The sequence below is a fragment of the Ovis canadensis genome, chromosome 12, assembly GCF_042477335.2.
Source record: "Ovis canadensis isolate MfBH-ARS-UI-01 breed Bighorn chromosome 12, ARS-UI_OviCan_v2, whole genome shotgun sequence".
Lineage (NCBI taxonomy): Eukaryota > Metazoa > Chordata > Mammalia > Artiodactyla > Bovidae > Ovis > Ovis canadensis.
In genome coordinates this window covers 13,018,356-13,036,118 of record NC_091256.1, presented here as the reverse complement: position 1 = coordinate 13,036,118, position 17,763 = coordinate 13,018,356, and the positions used below count along the sequence as shown (strand labels likewise).

General features: G+C 56.3%; 1 protein-coding gene across 19 annotated transcripts in view; it reads left to right on the top strand.

The window, feature by feature from the left end:
• Positions 1 to 17,763, top strand: part of PLEKHA6 (pleckstrin homology domain containing A6) — a 142,932-nt gene that overhangs the window by 95,580 nt on the left and 29,589 nt on the right. For 14 of the 19 annotated variants that reach the window (XR_011247610.1, XM_069545198.1, XM_069545195.1 and 11 more), the window contains 7 exons: positions 1,554 to 1,634; positions 2,269 to 2,383; positions 6,923 to 7,027; positions 7,803 to 7,875; positions 10,202 to 10,302; positions 13,990 to 14,195; positions 15,634 to 16,116. Coding sequence is in view for 18 of the 19 variants with exons in the window: in XM_069545198.1 (XP_069401299.1) it covers positions 1,554 to 1,634; positions 2,269 to 2,383; positions 6,923 to 7,027; positions 7,803 to 7,875; positions 10,202 to 10,302; positions 13,990 to 14,195; positions 15,634 to 16,116 (1,164 nt within the window). In the remaining variant the exon portion in view is untranslated. Of the gene's footprint in view, positions 1 to 1,553; positions 1,635 to 2,268; positions 2,384 to 6,922; positions 7,028 to 7,802; positions 7,876 to 10,201; positions 10,303 to 13,461; positions 13,549 to 13,989; positions 14,196 to 15,633; positions 16,117 to 17,763 lie in introns of those variants that run through there. The other 5 variants (XM_069545197.1, XM_069545190.1, XM_069545204.1 and 2 more) reach the window with 2 other exon arrangements.

Sequence of the window (17,763 nt, the reverse complement as noted above, 5' to 3'; positions counted from 1 at the left end):
GGCGGATTCATGCTGATGTATGGCAAAACCAATACAATACTGTAAAGTAATTAGCCTCCAGTTAAAATAAATACATTTAAATTTTAAAAAAAGAAAAGAAAAAAATAAATTCCTCTTAAAGGGGGAAAAAAAAAAAAAGAACCCAGGCTAACTAGACACTGGCCAGACTTAGGGTCCCATCTGGTAAGCCCAGGCTGCAAAACCCAGATTTCCACATAGGCTGTAGCCACTGCTCACTGGGCTTCTATCTACCACGTGTCTTTGGATTTGATCTGAACATGACTGGTTTGGAAGCTGAAAAAATCACCCGCTGATATTATGTCTAACTTCAGCAAACAGTTCGGCTGGGAAGTGTCCCAGACTATGGAAAGCAGCTCTCCGAAAGGTTACTTTACTTCTCTTATGCAGCTGAGGGGATGTCCTGAGGTCTCTTCCCTGCCACTTGCCAAGCAGAGCACTGACCCTTCCCTGTGGGAGGGCTTGGTGGCCTGGTATTAAGACCCACAAGCCCCAGTGCAGCCTCCGCGGGCTCCTGCAGACACCAGCCTCTGGGGGTGGACTGAGCATATCTGGGCTCTCACAGCCTCTCTCAAGAGAGGTGGGAAAAGAAGACCTTAAAATTCTCCCAGCACCCCCACTGGCTGCAGGCTTGAATCTCCTACTGTTTTCTTGCCAGGTGGTCCTTGGCTTGCAGAGTCCACCTCAAATGACCGCTACTCATGGTGTAGACCCTCTGGACCAGCCCCTCCCTAAGTTCTGTCTGCTGCCCTTCCTCCCCTGTCTCTCTGCGGAGCCCCCAGGGAACTTTCCTGACAGTCAGCCAGAAGAGCTCCAGCAGGGCCTCCACGATACAGCCCCACCTGCCTCTGCACAGACCCCGCCCCTGGCCCAGGTCTCCCTCTGCTTCCGGTGGGCCGTCTTTACAGCAGCCACTCCCCGGCCACAGTACCTGTTAGCCAGACGTGACTGCTGAGCCAGCAGCCACCTCCAATGCTGGACTGGTCCAAGGGCTCGGCTGCATCAGCTACTCCCTTGCCAGGGAGGTCCTGGACTTGGAGTGAGTGGGGCCCAGCCCGAGCTCAAGAATAGAAGCCCTGGATCTCTTGTTTCGTTTGAAGAAAGAAGTAGAACATGGGAGGAAGAGGTCCAAGGTCACAAGAGAATTCTTTCAGCAAATGATGAGTGAGCAGTTTTATGCGGCGCCCTGGCTGGAGTTGTCTTGCTGAGGGTGCCCGCCAAACGCCAAGTCTTGACCATTGGACCCCTCCCCACCCCCCACAGACATGCCCAGAACAGCCACCGAGAGGGTTAAGTGGGCTTCTTTCCAGCCTAGGAATCTCTATAAGTAGTTAACACTGTCGGAAAGACAGCTTCCCCTCCTGACGGACCTGCTGCCGCTTCTGCAGCCCGGCCCTCGCTTGTCGCTTTCAGTCCTGCTGGAGGGCAGAGTGACAAGCTCCTGGAGGTCCCCGTGCCCGTCTCTGCCCAGGGCCCGTCCACCCTCGGGCCTGTGTGTCTTGACCACAGCTTTTCTCTCTCTCTTGCCTCTGCAGCCATAATGAAAGGCGGAACACATTTCTACACCCACTGACTGGCCAGGTTCCAGAGGAAAACAAAAAGTTTGACTTGAAAATGTATGTTTACTCCCTGCCCACTATTCGGCCTTTGCATCCTTGACCACCAGGAGCTGTGCAGCTGGGAAGCAGAGGGAATGGGGGGCAGAAAGGGGAGCACTCACCTCAGTTCTGAGGGCTGGAGACTTCTGAGGCCCATCTGGCTTGACACCCTTACCCCCTTTCCTGGAATCTTTCGGGGCCCAGGTTGATGCATCCCATGGGCTGAGCTCAAGGAGACAGGTCTGAGGCTGGCATGTCATTCACCCGGGCCTCTGAGGGGCTAGTGAGCTTCTGCTGTGACCACGAGAACCTTGGCTCGGTCAATGAAAGAAAAAAAAAGATAATTAAATGTCTCTCATGTCCACTGGGCCACCACGTCTTTTAACTTAGAAGGAGACGAAGTCCCAGAGTCACAGGGCCTAGGTTTTTAAGGTAACTTTTCAGGAAAGGAAGAGGAGAATGTGCAGAGCCCCTGGTGGATGGTCTCGGAAGCGCAGTGGGGGCAGCTGAGGCCCCCTTGGGGGTGCTGGGGGCCCTCGTTTGTGCTGAACGCTGGAACGGTGAACGGCAGGGTGGGGAAGGGGCGGGCAGCACCTGTTGTTTCCTGGTTCTCACCAGCCTCTTTCTTCCTTTCTGGTCAACTTGAAATCAGATCAGCTTTGGACATGTCCAATAAAGCAGGTGGGAAACGGCCAACTACCACCAACAGTGACCTAACCAACCACAGCATGGTGTCTGAGGTCCCTCCAGAGCGGCCCAGTGTCCGGGTAAGCCTAGCCGATCCTTGGAAATGTATCAGGCTGCTTGCTTGTTCCTGCAGGTTCCAAAGAGCAGGTGATGGGATGCAGGCAGTGGGGAGCAGGAAGGGAAGAGGGCTCAGACCAGAACCATACGGAAGACCCACCTCTGGCCTGGGGGTCTCAGCCTCAGCACCGCTAGCACTCGGTCTGGGTCGCTCTTTGCCGTGTGGGGCTGCCCTTTCACTGTAGGGTGCTGAGCGGCGTCCCTGGCCTCCGCCCAAGGTGCCCATCACCCATCCCCGACGACCAAAAATGTCTCTCGACATTGTTAGATATCCCCTGTGGGACAAAACTGTCCCACCCTCACTGAAAACCACCGACCTAGGGGGGCAGCAGGACAATAACTGATGAAGGGCCTGGCAACTGGGTGCTCAGAAACGGGGGAGGAAGGAAGAGAGTATCAGGAGAAAGGAGCAGCCAGAGAAGGAGGTCGCAGAGAGGTCCGGTTGGAGGAGGGCTGGAGGTGTCCGTGGGGTTTAGTAACACTGGTAGCTGGGGCTCTGACAAGAGTAGTCGCAGAGCTGTGAGGAGAGCAGAAGGCAGAAACAAGTGGAGAGGCCTTCCGAGGAGATGGCAGGGTGGGCACGGGGCGCTGGGGAGTAGAGGCTGCTCTTGCTGGAAACGAGACCATCCATGGTGGCATGGCCACACAGCGGAGGGCTCTCTAGTCCAGGGACTGGAGCTAGGTGTACGACAAGGATAAATCCTAAGAACGGTGTCAAGTTGGAAAGTATGAAAACTATAGTGTCATTTATGTACATTGCAAACACATGAAAATAATTCAGCATTTTTATGAGCTTGCAGTACCAACATATAACCATGGAGAAAGAAAAGGCAGTGAGGTCAGGGAGGGGCTCAAAGGGAGGGGGCTCAAAGGGAGGGGGCTCAAAGGGAGGGGCTCAAAGGGAGGGGGCTCAAAGGGAGGGGCTTAAAGGGAGGGGCTCAAAGGGACGGGGCTCAAAGGGAGTTTCGGCTCTATTTGTCAGATTTTATTAGGAAAGAAGACAACATGTAGTGGTGATTTAGTCCCCACTTTTCTGAAATGGCTGAAATATTTCAAAATAAAATCTTTAAAGAAACTTGGCTATGAAGGGAAATGTGGGGCAGAGGGTGGCAGCTGTGAGATATGCAAGACGGAGGGAGGTTTTCTTTGTTTCCTTTGTTTCACGATGTTAAGGGCAGAGGGAAATGGCCCAGCAGGCAGTTTCAGGAGAAAGGGCATAGCCAGTGTGCCCTGTGTCTGCGGAGCCAGGAGCCAGGTGCAGAGGTGGTGTTAGCCCAGTTAGAGGAGGGCCCTCTTCCTGAGGCTGCATAGAAAGGTGTGTGAAGCTTGAGGGTGGGGCTAGGAGTTTAAAGACATCCCCGCCAGATGTTTTCAGTTTTTGCAGGAAAGTAGGAGGTAGGGTTTTCTGCTAAGAGTGGGGTGGGTGGAGGGGCATCGGGGGCAGGGCTTCAGAATAAATCCAAGGATCAGCGGCCAGCAAGGGACATTTGGAATATTGCCTGATAATGTTGAAGGGTCACCTGAGGTCCTAGATGGAGCCTGTGGCTCTGACTCACGGGTGGGTGTGGTTCCTCTCCAGCAACACTGCCTAGAAGATCGTTGCGTTGACTGGAGTTTGAGGGTTGCTGGGAAGCAGTGGCAGAGAGATAAGAAGGCCAGTTTATTACTGAGGGGTTGGCAGGGGAATGGCTGAAGTGGCTGCTTCTGGGAGCAGCTTTTAGGCTGCAGAGAGCCTGTGAAACTATGCCAGATGTCGGACTGAGAGAAAAGGGAGAGGCTTAAGGATTTTCATATTTTGAGGGTGATGGATAACTTCTTCAGATAGCTAATCTCTGCCACTGTGTGTGAGTCTTTACAAGTAAAGTAGAGAAAATAATTTCACTTCCCAGTTTGGGAGGTACTTTCTGATAAACCCCGGTTTCTTCTTTCCTTCTTCCTACAAAGTGTTTAGTAAGTGCTTGTTGATAGCTGGACACCTTGCTAGGCTCTGGTGATGATGAGACGAACAGAAGCTTCTCTGTACAGAGAGCTCACAGTCTAGAGAGGGGGGATGGGAAGCCAGCGGTCCCGTTGCAGCGTGACAGGGTCTAGACTGTGAGAATGTACAGGAAGGGGCAGCAGCGGGCCCTGGGAGAGCAGGGAGGTTCTGTGGGCTCACGGTGCTGCGCTAGGCTCGGAAGGACGGGTAACGGCAGCGGGGCCTTCCAGGAAAGGCCTCGTGGGGTGGGAGAAGCCCACTCGGAGTCTGGCGTGACCGGTGGCAGAGCTGGAGTTGCGTGGTGGAGCTGCTGAGAGTGAGCGACGGCCCAGCCGGGTCTTGTAAACCTGTCCTTGCATGCTGTGCTGAGGACTGGAATTCTCTTCTAAATGACGGAGCAAGCGAGAAGTTTTAAGCAAAAGAGTAGGGTGATTAATAAAAGTGTAGTTCATGGCAGAGGGTAGCCAGCAAGAAGGGACGACAAGCCATGAGGCAACAGCAGCAGCAGCATTTGAGGGGAAAGGGTGGGCTTGAAAACCGCTCAGAAGATAAAGTCGCCAGCCCCGTGTGGAGGGTTGTGAGGAGTGCGGGGAGGAGGGGGCGCTGACAGTGGCGCAGAGAGCGGCTTTAGGCCCGAGGGGGCGCGGGCCATCCCCAGAGGAGAGCCGCAGAAGCAGAGAAGGGCGAGGTCGGTTACAAAGGGGGTGGCTTTGGTTTTGCGTTTATTCAGCCCTAGCTGGACTACTAGTGAGCAAATGGACTGGGCCTTAGATAGGGTTAGGGAGCTTTGGGCACTTTGCTGGCTGCTGAGGCGATGGATGTGGACGAGGTGACGCTGTCCGGGGGGCAGAAAGGCTCAGTGCTCTGGAGTGTCAGGGGCTGCGTGGCCTGGGTGCAGTGACATCGCAGGGGCCATTTCAGAAGAGGCGGGGGAGGCTGACGAGGAAAGGGAGGAGGAAAAGCGGCCCGTCTCTGAGGAGAAAGGGGTGGAAGGAGGGCAGGCTTTCCCGGGCAGTGGGCCGTGGCTGGAGGGGCAGTCAGGGTGTGTGCCTGTGTGAGAGACAAACAGATGGACGGCTGATTTGAGATGGACAGACCTGAGCATCTTTGCCGAGGAGAAGCCGCCAGTAGGGGAGGAAGAGACGAAGACACAGTTGAGAGATTATAGGTGAAGCAAGTCTCAGAGGAGACAGCTGGCTGGACTCAATGGCCTTGGAAAGAAGGAAAACGCTTCTTCTTTTGACTTTGTAGGGAAGGAGACAAGGAGAGTGGTGAGGGCGTCATTTTCTGGGTAAAAGGGTGTGAAATTGAGGAAGTGCGTATCTGACAGCCTTCGTTTTCTCGGTGAGGATCAGGCCCCACGGAGGGCGCGGTGGGCAGAGGGCAGGGGAGCGGTGAGGGTGCGCTGGAGCGGCGGGGAGCACCGTAATCTCCCTGCGAGTGCAGGGAGGGTGGACGATTACTCTGTGGTTTAGAGTTGCAGAGAAGATCAAGGAAAGGCGCTGGATGGGGTGCTGGAGAGTGCGGTTGATCTTCCCTGCCAGGGAACCTAGGCTTTCTAGGAAGACAACAAATGCCAGGAGGTAGCTGATGAATCACAAGAAAAGGGGAGACGTTCAGGAGCTGGGGGTGACGGTGGAAAGGCTGGTGTAGATGAGTGATGGAGTGAGAAAGCCCGGAGGACGGGGCGCTGAGGTTGAAAGATGGGAGTGTGAGAGCTGGCGATGCTGGCGGCGGAGCCTTGGGGGCAGGCCCGGTCTAAGGTATGGCCGTGGGGGTGAGCTGCTGGGGTGGGAGTGGACGGTTCTGGACTTGAGGAATCAGGGTGGTTTAAAGGCAGGCCACTGGATGGGCCGTTGGAGCCAAGAAATTGTCGCTGTGATCCAAGACTTAGGACAAAGCAGATGACTGACACCAAAACCCTTCGTCTCTGAAGGAATGGTCTAGGAGCTGATCATGGTGAGAAAGGCTAGGCGGTGAAAGGCCAGTGGCACTTCGAGAGGGAGAGAGTGTTGCCAGAACGTGGTGGTTAAGAATGGCAGTGTCCGTGTGGCAATAAGGAGCCAGGAGAACACCCGTCCATCCTCCCTGGTCTGTGGTGTGCTGGACGTTCAAGAATGAGTAGGACTCAGAGAGGATGGAGATGTGGGGAATCTACGTCCAACTGAGTGGGTCCAAGACAGCATTATGAAAGAGGCAAGGAGTAAGGCCAATAGGAGGAGGCTAGGCCGGAAGTGAAATGGGAAAAAAATCTTATTTTCTCCTTAAGAAAAACCACATCACAGTGAGACAGGTGGGACTGTTCTTTTGAGCCCCACATTAGTGATTTTAAAAAGAGTCAAAAAATTGAAAGCCTGTGCCCTTGAGTTAGTAACAGATCCAAGGTTCTCACCTGAGCTGCTTAACCTGAGGGTTCCCGGGGTGGCTCTGGAGAGGGACCTCTCCTGCCAAGGGCAGCGCCCCCATGCAGGCGGGGTGGGAAGGAGAGGGAGAGAGTGAAGCCGGCTGCTGTCTGTCTCCCTAGGCCGCCCGGCCATCCCGAAAGGCCATCGCTTTCGGCAAGCGCTCCCACTCCATGAAGCGAAACCCCAGCGCTCCCGTCACCAAGGCAGGCTGGCTCTTCAAGCAGGTGAGGCCTCCTCTGCCATCCTGCCGCTCACAATGCTGCTTTCTCCTTATACCATCATTTCTCTGTACTTAGAAGATCCCATGTATACTTTGCTATGTCTTTCCTAGGTTCTATTTTGGTATATTTCTGTGAACGAATCTCCTGATTTTATAAAGGCTCCAGGAGGTCCAGTATCTTCCTAAAATCACAAAGAGAAATTAGCATCACATTTGGGAGTCCAGCCAGGTCTCCTGATGGCCAGAGGCAATGACTTTGAAATAAGTAGGCCCCCCACCCTATGAGGGTGATGAACAGGGAGGCCTGGCGTGCTGCGATTCATGGGGTCGCAAAGAGTCGGACACGACTGAGCAACTGAACTGAACTGAACGGAACTGAACCACCCTATGAGAGCAGCCAAAGGCTAGGTCGGCAGGCCCGCTTGTTACGAAGGGAGGGGTGTCTCCTCTGAGTCGCGGGGTCCAGTTCTCCTTGCTGACCCTGCCACAACCGCTGCCTGCCCTTCTGCTCCATCCCTCTGACCCTTTGCTGCCGCATTTAGCTTCCCTGGGGAGACGCTGAGGCCCAGAATCACAGAAGTAGAGGGTCCCAGGCAGTTCTGTAGTGTCATTCCCAGCCACTGAGGGCTCTTGGGGGTTGCCGGCCCTTCTTAGTGACAGAGCCTCAGCCAGAAGCAGGGTGTCCTTATGCTGAGCGCAGCCCTCTTTCCGCTGCATGCCCCCTCCTCACCACACCCAGCTCACAGACCCTCCTGTCTGTTCGCCCATGTGTCCTGCAGGCCAGCTCTGGAGTTAAGCAATGGAATAAGCGCTGGTTCGTCCTGGTGGATCGCTGCCTCTTCTACTACAAAGGTGAGCCTGTCCCTGGTGCTGGCAGGGGATGCCGAGAGCTAGTGCCCCCTCTTTATTATTCTGCCCTGTCACGGGGCTCTTAAGCATAGGGGTGCACACATCCCCTCTGTGCTCTCTGGCACCGGCGGGGCGTGACCGTGAGATGAGACACAGCTTTCTTGCTGACACACTCACTCACTCGACAGTATTTACCGAGCGCCTCCTGGGCTTCAGGCAGTTCTGATGGGTCGTGCGGTGCATGAACAGGACCGTCAGGTGGCAGGGGGTGAAGTCTGGCTGAGGAGGGCAGGAGAGGAGGAGGAGGGAGAAGAGGAGAGTGCCTGGCCACACTAGCAGCCCGCCTGCTAACTGGACCTTGTATGTTGAACTCCCTCCTGCCCTACAGGGATGCATGGTCCGACCTGTGCAGGCCGGGTTTTTTGGTCAGTTTTCTTCACTGTTGTATCCAGAGCACCAAAAACAGCACGTGGCGCGTGGGAGGCGCTCTGTCGATGTGCAATAAATGGTCATCCCCCAGCTTCTGCCCTCTCTGCCTGCCCCAATACTCACTCCCTTCCCTCCGCTCGAAAGAGGGTAAAGCTCTTGTAACTTGGGTGCAGCGGCCTCTAGGAGGTTATTTTCAAAGCACACACAGCAGCAATTTGTCACAGAGGGCAAGTTGCCCTCCCAGTGGAGGAACTGGTGAGGGCTGATGACCTGTCTGGCTAACGCCTGGGCGCTGAGGAGAGAGAAGGGGAAGGGATGTAGCAGGCGTGGCTGTCTCCTTCTCCTGCATGCCCCAGAGTGGCAGGGATCCGGCTTCTCCCGGTCTCCTGGGGGCAGTTCAGTGGATCATTAACTTTGGCACACAAAGGTTGTACCCAGGGACCCCTCCCTGCTGTTGCTGTGCCCAGAGGCTCCTGAGTCCTGAGGAGAGAGGCAGGAAGGGGCTGCACGTGTAGGTCCAATCACAGAGGAAATCCCGAGACTGAGAGCGAGGAATCTGCTTGGACCGGGCCCCGGGATGCAGGGCCCCCCTGGAGCTAGAGAGTGATAGCAACTCCAGGAGGGAGGGAGGCTGGGGTCTCTGCAGGGGGAGACACTCTGGGCCTGGTGTGAGGGGGAACCTTGAAAAGCCCTGAGCTCCAGGCATGCAGAGATGGGGGGTGCCCTCCATGAGGCATGCTCTCAGGAGACCCCTAAACACTGGTCTGGACTCAACCCAGCGGGGCCCACTCCCTCCAGGGAGACAGCCTTGGCCTCCTGAAGAAGCTCCAGGTCCCCAGCCCTCCTGTGCGTCCGCCCAGCCCTTGGTCGGCACCATGCGGCGGTCTTGTAGGGATGAGTAAGGGAGCGAGGGGGGCTCGTGGGTTCTGTAACCCCTCTGACAGCTCCTCTGACCCCTCCTGAGGACTCCACAGAGTCTCCAGCCCGGGAATAAAGTGCTCTCCCGGGAAAGTGGGGAGGCTCTTGCCTGGCCTCAGTGAGTCCCAACCTCGTGGTCCCCACAGAGCACCTCTGCCCCCGTGAGTCTCCCACTGACACCTGGGAACCAGCTAGCAGATCCAGCAGGCTCCTGCAGAGATCCGGGATGAGTCACGCCGCCGTCTGTTTGTTCACCTGCTCCGGGCCCGAGGGCCAGAGGCCACGCAGGGGTGTGCCTTCTGGGCAGCCTCGGACCTCAGTGGAGGGAGTCTAGTCGGGGGAGGACAGAGCAAGCTGCCAGGAGCCTGGGAGAACCTTAGAGACAGCCGCCCAGAGGAGGCCAAGATGCGAGTGTCCGCTCTACCCCCCATTATGACCTGTTCTGGGCGTCACTGCCGGGACTGCCTTGTCTGGAGGGGCACTGGGGGCGGGAGGGAGGTTACAAATGCTAGCTTGACAGTCAGACGTCTTGGGCTAAAGACCGGCCTACCACTTTCTACTTAAGCAGAAGTTATATAACCTTCCTGTGCCTCAGCCTCCTTGCCTACATAAAAATGGAGGTCATACAGTACCTTTCACAGGATTGTTGGGCGCGTTCAACCTAAGGCTTTAACTTAGAACGCTGCCTGACCTATTGCAAGTACTCCAAAATGTTGGCCCTTACGTGCTTGTTTGTGGCTCCTAGGAATGTGAGCTCCCCGAGGCTAGCACAGTGTCTGCAGGGCCGCCATGCTCCCCAGCACCCCAGCTGCAGGGGGTGCGTCTCTTGTTGTGTGGCTGAGCCACAGCCCCGAGTAGCTGACGGACAAGCAGTGGCGAGCAGGGATTCCCGGGCATTTATCACTGTAAGGCTGAGGCGCTGCACTTCCCGCCTCGCCCCGCGGGCACACACGCGTCTCACCGGCTCCCGTTTCCTCAACAGATGAGAAGGAGGAGAGCGTCCTGGGCAGCGTGCCCCTCCTGAGCTTCCGGGTGGCCGCAGTGCAGCCCTCGGACAACATCAGCCGGAAGCATACCTTTAAGGTCAGTGGGCCTTCCTCTCCCAGGCTGGGTGGGGGCTGGAGGCACTTCTCCTCGAGCACACGGAATGCAGCGGGGTCAGGAGCCGCCGCCTTCAGCAGTTCCGGATGGTGGTACTGGGGGAGGAGGCAGTGGCCCCAGGACTCAGTCCAGGCTGTTGCAAGGCTCACCCGAGGCTGGCCCCTGGTCTTCGCTCCCAGAGGAGCCTGTAGAGATGAGCTTCAGTGATACCACAGTCTTTCCTGGGGGATGATTCATTCTGTGCTGAGTCTGCAGACCCTCTGCCCAGCGTCCTGGCACTGAGGAAACCCTTCACCACAGAGGCAGAAGCTGTGGGCCCCTGGGCTTTTAAGATCCGTTCTGGAAAGTCTTCCTCTCCACCTTTAGCCCAGGGAACTAGACCCCCAGGCTAGCTTAATTAAAGGGTCTCCGGTGTCAGCTCCTATTCAGTGCCCAGCATGCTCCCACGGGCCGTGTAAGGACACTCAATTTCTCACTGGCCCTCACTTCCCTCTTTCGCTTTGCCCTTCCACCCTGCCGCCTGTTCCCTGTCCCCTCCACAGCCCTTGTCATGGCCCAGCACCCTGCTATATTTGTAACCTTGCAAAATGGCTTTTGTAGGCCTGTGTGTTTTAGATTCCATAAACAATGTGCTCTGCCTGAAAAAAAAACCTTTGGAGAAAATTTAGGAATTGAGTTTTGTGGTGGCTCAGACGGTAAAGAATCTGCCTGCAGTGCAGATCTGGGTTCAATCTCGGGGTCACGAAGATGCCCTGGAGAAGAGAATGGCAACCCACTCCAGTATCCTTGCCCGGACAATCCCATGGACAGGAGCCTGGCAGGCTACAGTCCATGGAGTCTCAAAGAGTCAGATACAACTGAGCAACTAACGGGGTGCAAGCGTATGAAGGGCACAGCAATTAAAGGCCACTAACCTCATGGAGACACAATTTGAGGAGTAAGGGCCCAGGGAGACGGGCCTCACCTGCCTGCTCTGAGCGGTGAGCGAGCGTTGCTGCTCAGAACCCATGGGGGATCCACCCATCAAAGACAGGCCTGCAGCTGTCTCTTCCTGGGCCAGTGTTTTTCCACATTTAAAAATTCATGGCCTGTTTGAAATGATAGAAAATTCCATGCCTTTTTTGGACTTTGTGATGCAAAGATCGTAGGTTCTTTTTCATTTCCCAAATATAAAATTATGATATCGACCATGCATTTTCTTCGTACAAAGCCCTGTCTCCCCTAGTTGAGAAATACTGTCCAAGACCCTGAAAACCTACAGGTTGCTCGAGGGCAGCGGACAAGTTCCTGGGGCCCCAGAGACTCTGGTCACCTGGCTCCAGAGAGGTGGGCAGATACACAGGTGCTGCTCCGGGGAATAACGATGGACTGCTTAGGCGCATAATTAGTTTCCAGTCTCCAAGGGTCCCTGCAGAATGGATAATCAATAAGAGTCTAGCCCCAGGGCACCAGATTTTAGCCGGGGAAATAGGAACAGGCTGTTTAACCAACAACAGTCCTGCTACACACAGACACGTACATACACCCACACAGTCAGACAGCCTGTCTCACCCTCCCCTGCAGACCTGTGCACACAGACACGCTCCAGCCCGGACCCCTGCTGGCAGTCGCCTTAGAGAACCGTCCCTAGTGACTGCCACACCTGCTCCGCAAACCCGGACCTCCGCGCCCGTCAGCCCTCTCCTTTCCTCGAGGAGCGCACTGCCTCTTTAAACCCGACTGGAGGGCTGTGCTCCGTGGCCCACGAAAGGTCCTGATTGTGGTCATTCAGTGGCCTCCCCAGGGAAGGGAGGGGCGAGGAGACAGATGGGAGGCTTGTCCCGTTGTAACCCGCAAGCGCCACCCTCGGATGGCCGGTAGTGAGGGACCGTCCCGCCCGTCCTGCGGCCGAATGCCTTGCCGTGCCCTGAGCCTCCCGAGGGGGCTCGGTGGGCTCCCCTGTTCTCGGGGCCCCTCTTGTATTTCCAGGCTGGTGCAGCTCCGCGTCAGCTGTCCTGTCTTTTCCTGGGCCCTCTGCTTCCCCGTCACAGGCTGCTGTTCCTATGCCTTCGCTCTCTGCTTGTTTCCCCACGGGCGTGTTTTGTCCTCCAGCTTGACTGCCAGCTCTTCAGGTGGAGACAGGGTGTCTTTGCCCTCCCTGGGACTGGTGCCCGGGGCAGAGCTCTGCACACACGGGGCGCTCCCTGGATGCGCAGCTGGTGAATTGTTTGCTGCTGCTCCCACCAGCCCAGGGCACACGGCCTCGTCCCCCAGTGTGGTTCTCCTTTGCGGAATCCCTGTGTCCTCCACCCCAGGGGCCTTACTTGGGGCCCTGCTGTAGTCTCAGCTCCCCCGGATACCTTCTTACAGCCTCAGTGGCTCCACAGTCAGCAACCCCCTGCCTCTGCATGCCTGCTGGGCAGCCTGGCGGGACGGTGGAGACTGGCAGGATCCGGAGGAAGGAACCCCCTCTCTGTGCTGAGAGAAGCAGGAGGCTCCGCCACTGGGCAGAGGCTCCTAGGAAGGAAACCCTGTCCCGGGGAAGCTGCTGAGGGTGAGCGGAGCCTGGCTGGGGGAACTCCCGGAGGGTGTGGGCCCAGCGTTGCTGTTTAGGAGAGCCCTGGGGCTTGTCAGAACAGCCCTACCTTCTCTGCTCCCAAACCCCGGAGACCCAGGATTTTCACTCAAGGGGTCAGAGGCCAGTGTGCACTCTGGGCTCTCTCGTGATGAGTGGGATACACAGAGCCAGCTGCTTTTTCTGAGAGATGGTGGCTCTCACCTGGGGAGTATTCTCAGCTCTCAGAATCGAGCTTGGGAGCGTCTTTTCCTCACGGACATCCCCATGGGACAGCTGCCTCAGTTAAGACCAGAGCCACATGGCAAGGTGTTTGCAGTTGCCGAGCTGGTCAGGATCAGAGCTAGGATTAGCACTGGGTCGCCCTGCCCTCTCCCTTCCACCAGCCGAGGTTCTCCAGGTCTGAGCTCTCCACCACGGCTCCTGGTGGTGGCCTGGGCCTTGCTGGGTGCTGTGGTCCCAGTGGTGACTCTGAGTAGGAGGGGTGGCCCGAGTAGCTCCCCACGCCCCTTGCTCCTCAACATTCCTGCCACACCGTCTCTTGTCTCTGCCTCTGGTGTTCGATTGACCTGTTCTGTGCTTCTCCTCCTTCTGGCCACGTGAGGACCCCTCCTCTGGACAGGAGCTCTCTTCGGGGTGCCCGCCTGCCATGCCTGCTTGCGGCCGCCAACTAGGTAGCGTGCTCCGACTGTCTCTGCATGCCCCCGTGTGCCCGTGCTGCTCCTGTGCCCAGGAGGGTGCTAGCTCCCCAGAGGCTGAGCTGGGGCTGGGATGGGCCATGCTTGGGGGTGGGAGGCATCTCTCCCAGGCGTGGGGGTGACTGACCTTCACATCAGAGACTGAATTTGGTGGGCAAAGCGGGCAAGGTAATTGTCCCTTCTGCTTGTAACCGCCTCGGGTAGGGTATGTAAACCTACCTGGCTATTACTGGGCGGCCTGGTGGTGTCCTGAGGGCTAGCCACAGGCAGGCATGCGGAGGCCAGCCAGAGCCCTTGGGACTGCTGTGGCCTGCCTCTTCAGCTTGCCCTGAGCTCCAGCTGGAGCCAAGAGCTGCCGGTTGGGGGAGTGATCCGCCTGACCACCCCTCCTGCGGGCTGGGTGTCTTCTCCCCACAGGTGACTGTCTGCTGGGTGGACGAGGCTGGAGCCAGTTCCACGCACTGCCTCTCCCCACAGGCTGAGCACGCCGGGGTCCGCACCTACTTCTTCAGCGCCGAGAGCCCCGAGGAGCAGGAGGCCTGGATCCAGGCCATGGGGGAGGCCGCCCGAGTACAGATCCCCCCAGCCCAGAAGTCGGCGCCGCCCCAAGCTTCACGTCACAAGTGAGTGCAGGGGTGGAGCAGGGCATGGGTAGTGCCCTCAGAGAGAGTGGGGGTGAAGAGGGGCCCCCCACGCCATTGCTGAGCCCAGCACATGGGCTTGAACCCCGAGAAAAGGTGAACAAGCTCCTTGCCTCCCAGGAGCATGCCTGCCTAAGTGACTTCAGAGCTGTAGTCTCTGTTTCCTTGGGCATCTCCTCCTCTTCTTTCTGAGCCAGTGGAGGCCAACAGAAAAGCCAGTTCCATCAGGGCCTGGCCAGGAACCATATAGGGTCATTGGCTCATTTTGTTCAGCACACCACCTTTGTGGGACTCAGGTTCGAAGCCCAGCTCGGCTACTTGCCTACTGTGTGACCTGAGTGTAAGTTACTTAGCCTCTGACCCTCAGAGACAGCCTTTATAATCCTACCTCTGAGTTGTTGTGAGGACAATATGGTGTATGTAAAATGCTTGACTTGCAGCAAGGGCTCAGTATGTGAGTCACTTTATCCCATCATTACCCGGAGCCTCAGCCCCTGGCTCTGGTTGAACTTTGCTTCTGAAGTTAGATTTTAATAGGGACCCAGTAGAAACAGGTTTTACAGTATAGACTCTAAGACTTTATGCATGTCTTAGAATTGTTCACCGAGTGGTATCTCAGCAAGGATGCTTGACTGTTGAATTGGAGAAGGTCAGGAGAGTCCGTCCTTGCCTCTACCAAGGAGTGAACTTCCAGGAGTTCACTTATTCTTTTCACAAATATTTACTGTAAATACCAACGTGTATAGGCTGCTAGGAAAACAAGGTAGGAAAAGTCTGACAAGCTCAAACCTCATGAAGCTTATATTCTCAGAGAAAGTCCTGTGAGAAGCTGGTTCGGGAAAGGGGTTTCTGTGCCTGTGAAGTCTGAGGCAGCCACTCTGGCCCCTGGTGTGCCTGCCACGTTTGACCTCACACAGTCCTTACCCACTCTGCCACTGAGGAGCCCAAGACTCGTGGACATTAAATAACTCTCTCTAGGCGAGAAGGCTTGCCTGTCACAAGCCTCTGTAGCTGGGACATCAGCAGTTTCTACTCCGTGTCGCGTACAGTTGCCACCAAGTGAGGCGGCTGGGTCCCGGACAGACTGCAGAGGAGACCCAGTCTGGGTGGGGTTGGTCTCGGCCATAGCTTGAGGGCTCGACCCCAGGTGGGTCAGCAGAAGGGAGTGGAGGGTGGCCCTTGGGGACGACGAGCAAATAGGCACAGGTGGCCTTGGATCGTGCTTTACAGTTGCCCGGACTGGAGCAGGGAGAGAAAGCGGTAGGTGGGATTTAGGAAGCAGAATGGAATACGTTGACTCCTGTTTCCATCGCTGCTTTCTTGCCTAACCTTTTCATTCCTTTTCTCCTTCTCACTTTCCCCCACCTGAACTCCATGCTGGGCTGGGGTCACTTACAACACCGCCCTTGGCGTCCCACAGCCATGAGAAACCAGACTCTGAGAACATCCCACCCGGCAAACACCACCACCAGCTCCCCCACAACAGCGTTCCCAAGCCTGAACCAGAGGCCAAGACTCGCGGTGAGGGTGACGGCCGAGGCTGCGAGAAGGCGGAGCGGAGGCCCGAGAGGCCCGACGCCAAGAGCGAGCCGCTGGCGAAAGCCAACGGTGTCCACGCCGGACCAGAACCCGCCTCAGAGCCGGGCAGCCCTTTCCCCGAGGGCCTGAGGGTCCCGGGAGGCGGGGAGCGGCCCGCCCAGCCCAACGGCTGGCAGTATAGCTCCCCCAGCCGGCCGGGGAGCACAGCCTTCCCGCCTCAGGACTCCGAGAGCGGGGGTCACCGGCGGAGCTTCCCGCCACGCACCAACCCCGACAAAATCGCCCAGCGCAAGAGCTCCATGAACCAGCTTCAGCAGTGGGTGAACCTGCGCCGAGGGATCCCCCCTCCTGAAGACCTTCGGAGGTGCGGCCTGGGGCGGGTAGGGTGGGGTGCTGTTCCCTCCAGGGCTGGGGCATGACATGCAGGCAGCCTCCGCTTCCGGAAGCCAGGCTGGATGGGGAAACCAGCCCCATTCCCTGCCTGCCCAAGTCCTCCCTGCCTGCCCAAGTCCTTCCTGCCTCACGGTTGCTCCCTTACCCCTGATGCTGTCTGCCAGCTTCCTTCAGAGAAAGGGGCAGAGCGCCCAGTGCCTCGCCCAGGAGAGTAAACAGAGGAAAGGCAAGTGAAGTTGCTCAGTCGTGTCCGACTCTTTGCAAACCCACGGACTGTAGCCCACCAGGCTCCTCTGTCCGTGGGGATTTCCAGGCAAGAGTATAGGAGTGGGTTGCCACTCCCTTCTCCAGGGGATCTTCCTGACCCAGGGATGGAACCCAGGTCTCCTGCTTTGCAGGCGGACTCTTTACCATCTGAGCCACCAGGGAAGCCCCGCAGGGCACTGGGTGGACTGAAACATGTAGGCAGTCACAACGAGGGGCCTTTAAAGCTGTTCCAGCTAGACATCCATCCCTGCTTCCCAGTACAGCATCCAGTGTTTCCACCAACGCGAGACTCAGTAACTGCCAAGACAACTCGCTTTGTGTTTGAATGGCTCTAATTGTTTGAAAGCCATTATTTATAAACACTTTTTGGAAAAGAAAGATGTTGCCACTCATTGGCCCTAGTTCTACCCTCTAGACAAGTTTACTTCAGCTCAGTTCAGTCGCTCAGTCGTGTCCGACTCCTTGCGACCCCATGAATCGCAGCACACCAGGCCTCCCTGTCCATCACCAACTCCCGGAGTCCACCCAAACTCCTGTGCATTGAGTCAGTGATGCCATCCAGCCATCTCATCCTCTGTCGTCCCCTTCTCCTTCCGCCCCCAATCCCTCCCAGCATCAGAGTCTTTTCCAATGAGTCAGCTCTTCGCATGAGGTGGCCAAAGTATTGGAGTTTCAGCCTCAGCATCAGTCCATCCAGTGAACACCCAGGACTGAGCTCCTTTAGGATGGACTGGTTGGATCTCCTTGCAGTCCAAGGAACTTGCAAGAGTCTTCTGCAGCACCACAGTTCAAAAGCATCAATTACTTCTATTACTATCTATTACTAGATAATAGTGACTGGCTTTCATTTGAAGACATTTATTGGATATCTGATATTTGAATTTTTTTGATATTTGACATTTTGGATAGAAGACATTTATTTATTTTTATTTTTTGGATATCTTTAAATGTCTTTTGGATAGAAGACATTTATCGGATATTAGATATTTGGATATTTGAAGACCTTTATTGGACCTGAGTATGTTCACCAGGCAGGTGGGGTTACCGCTCCTTCCCTGGGGCTCTGGGCAGCTCCAGGGGCTGCAGGTAACAGCTCACTGTAGTGATCTGCCCTGCCCTGGGGAGAGCACCTCGCTTGGGTTGAGTCCCAGGAACCGACTGGTTGAATCTTTGACAGGACCGTGAAATCAGGGAAGGCGCCCCCTTGTGTGTCCTCTGTTGCCCACCTCCAGGGGCCTGGTACACTCCACTTCTTTCTGCTCAGAGCCTCTCTGGAAAGGATCTGAGAAATTGGTTCATGCTGAGATAGAGATGGCTGGAGGGCTTAAAGTTTCTCCTAGGGTATTTCATT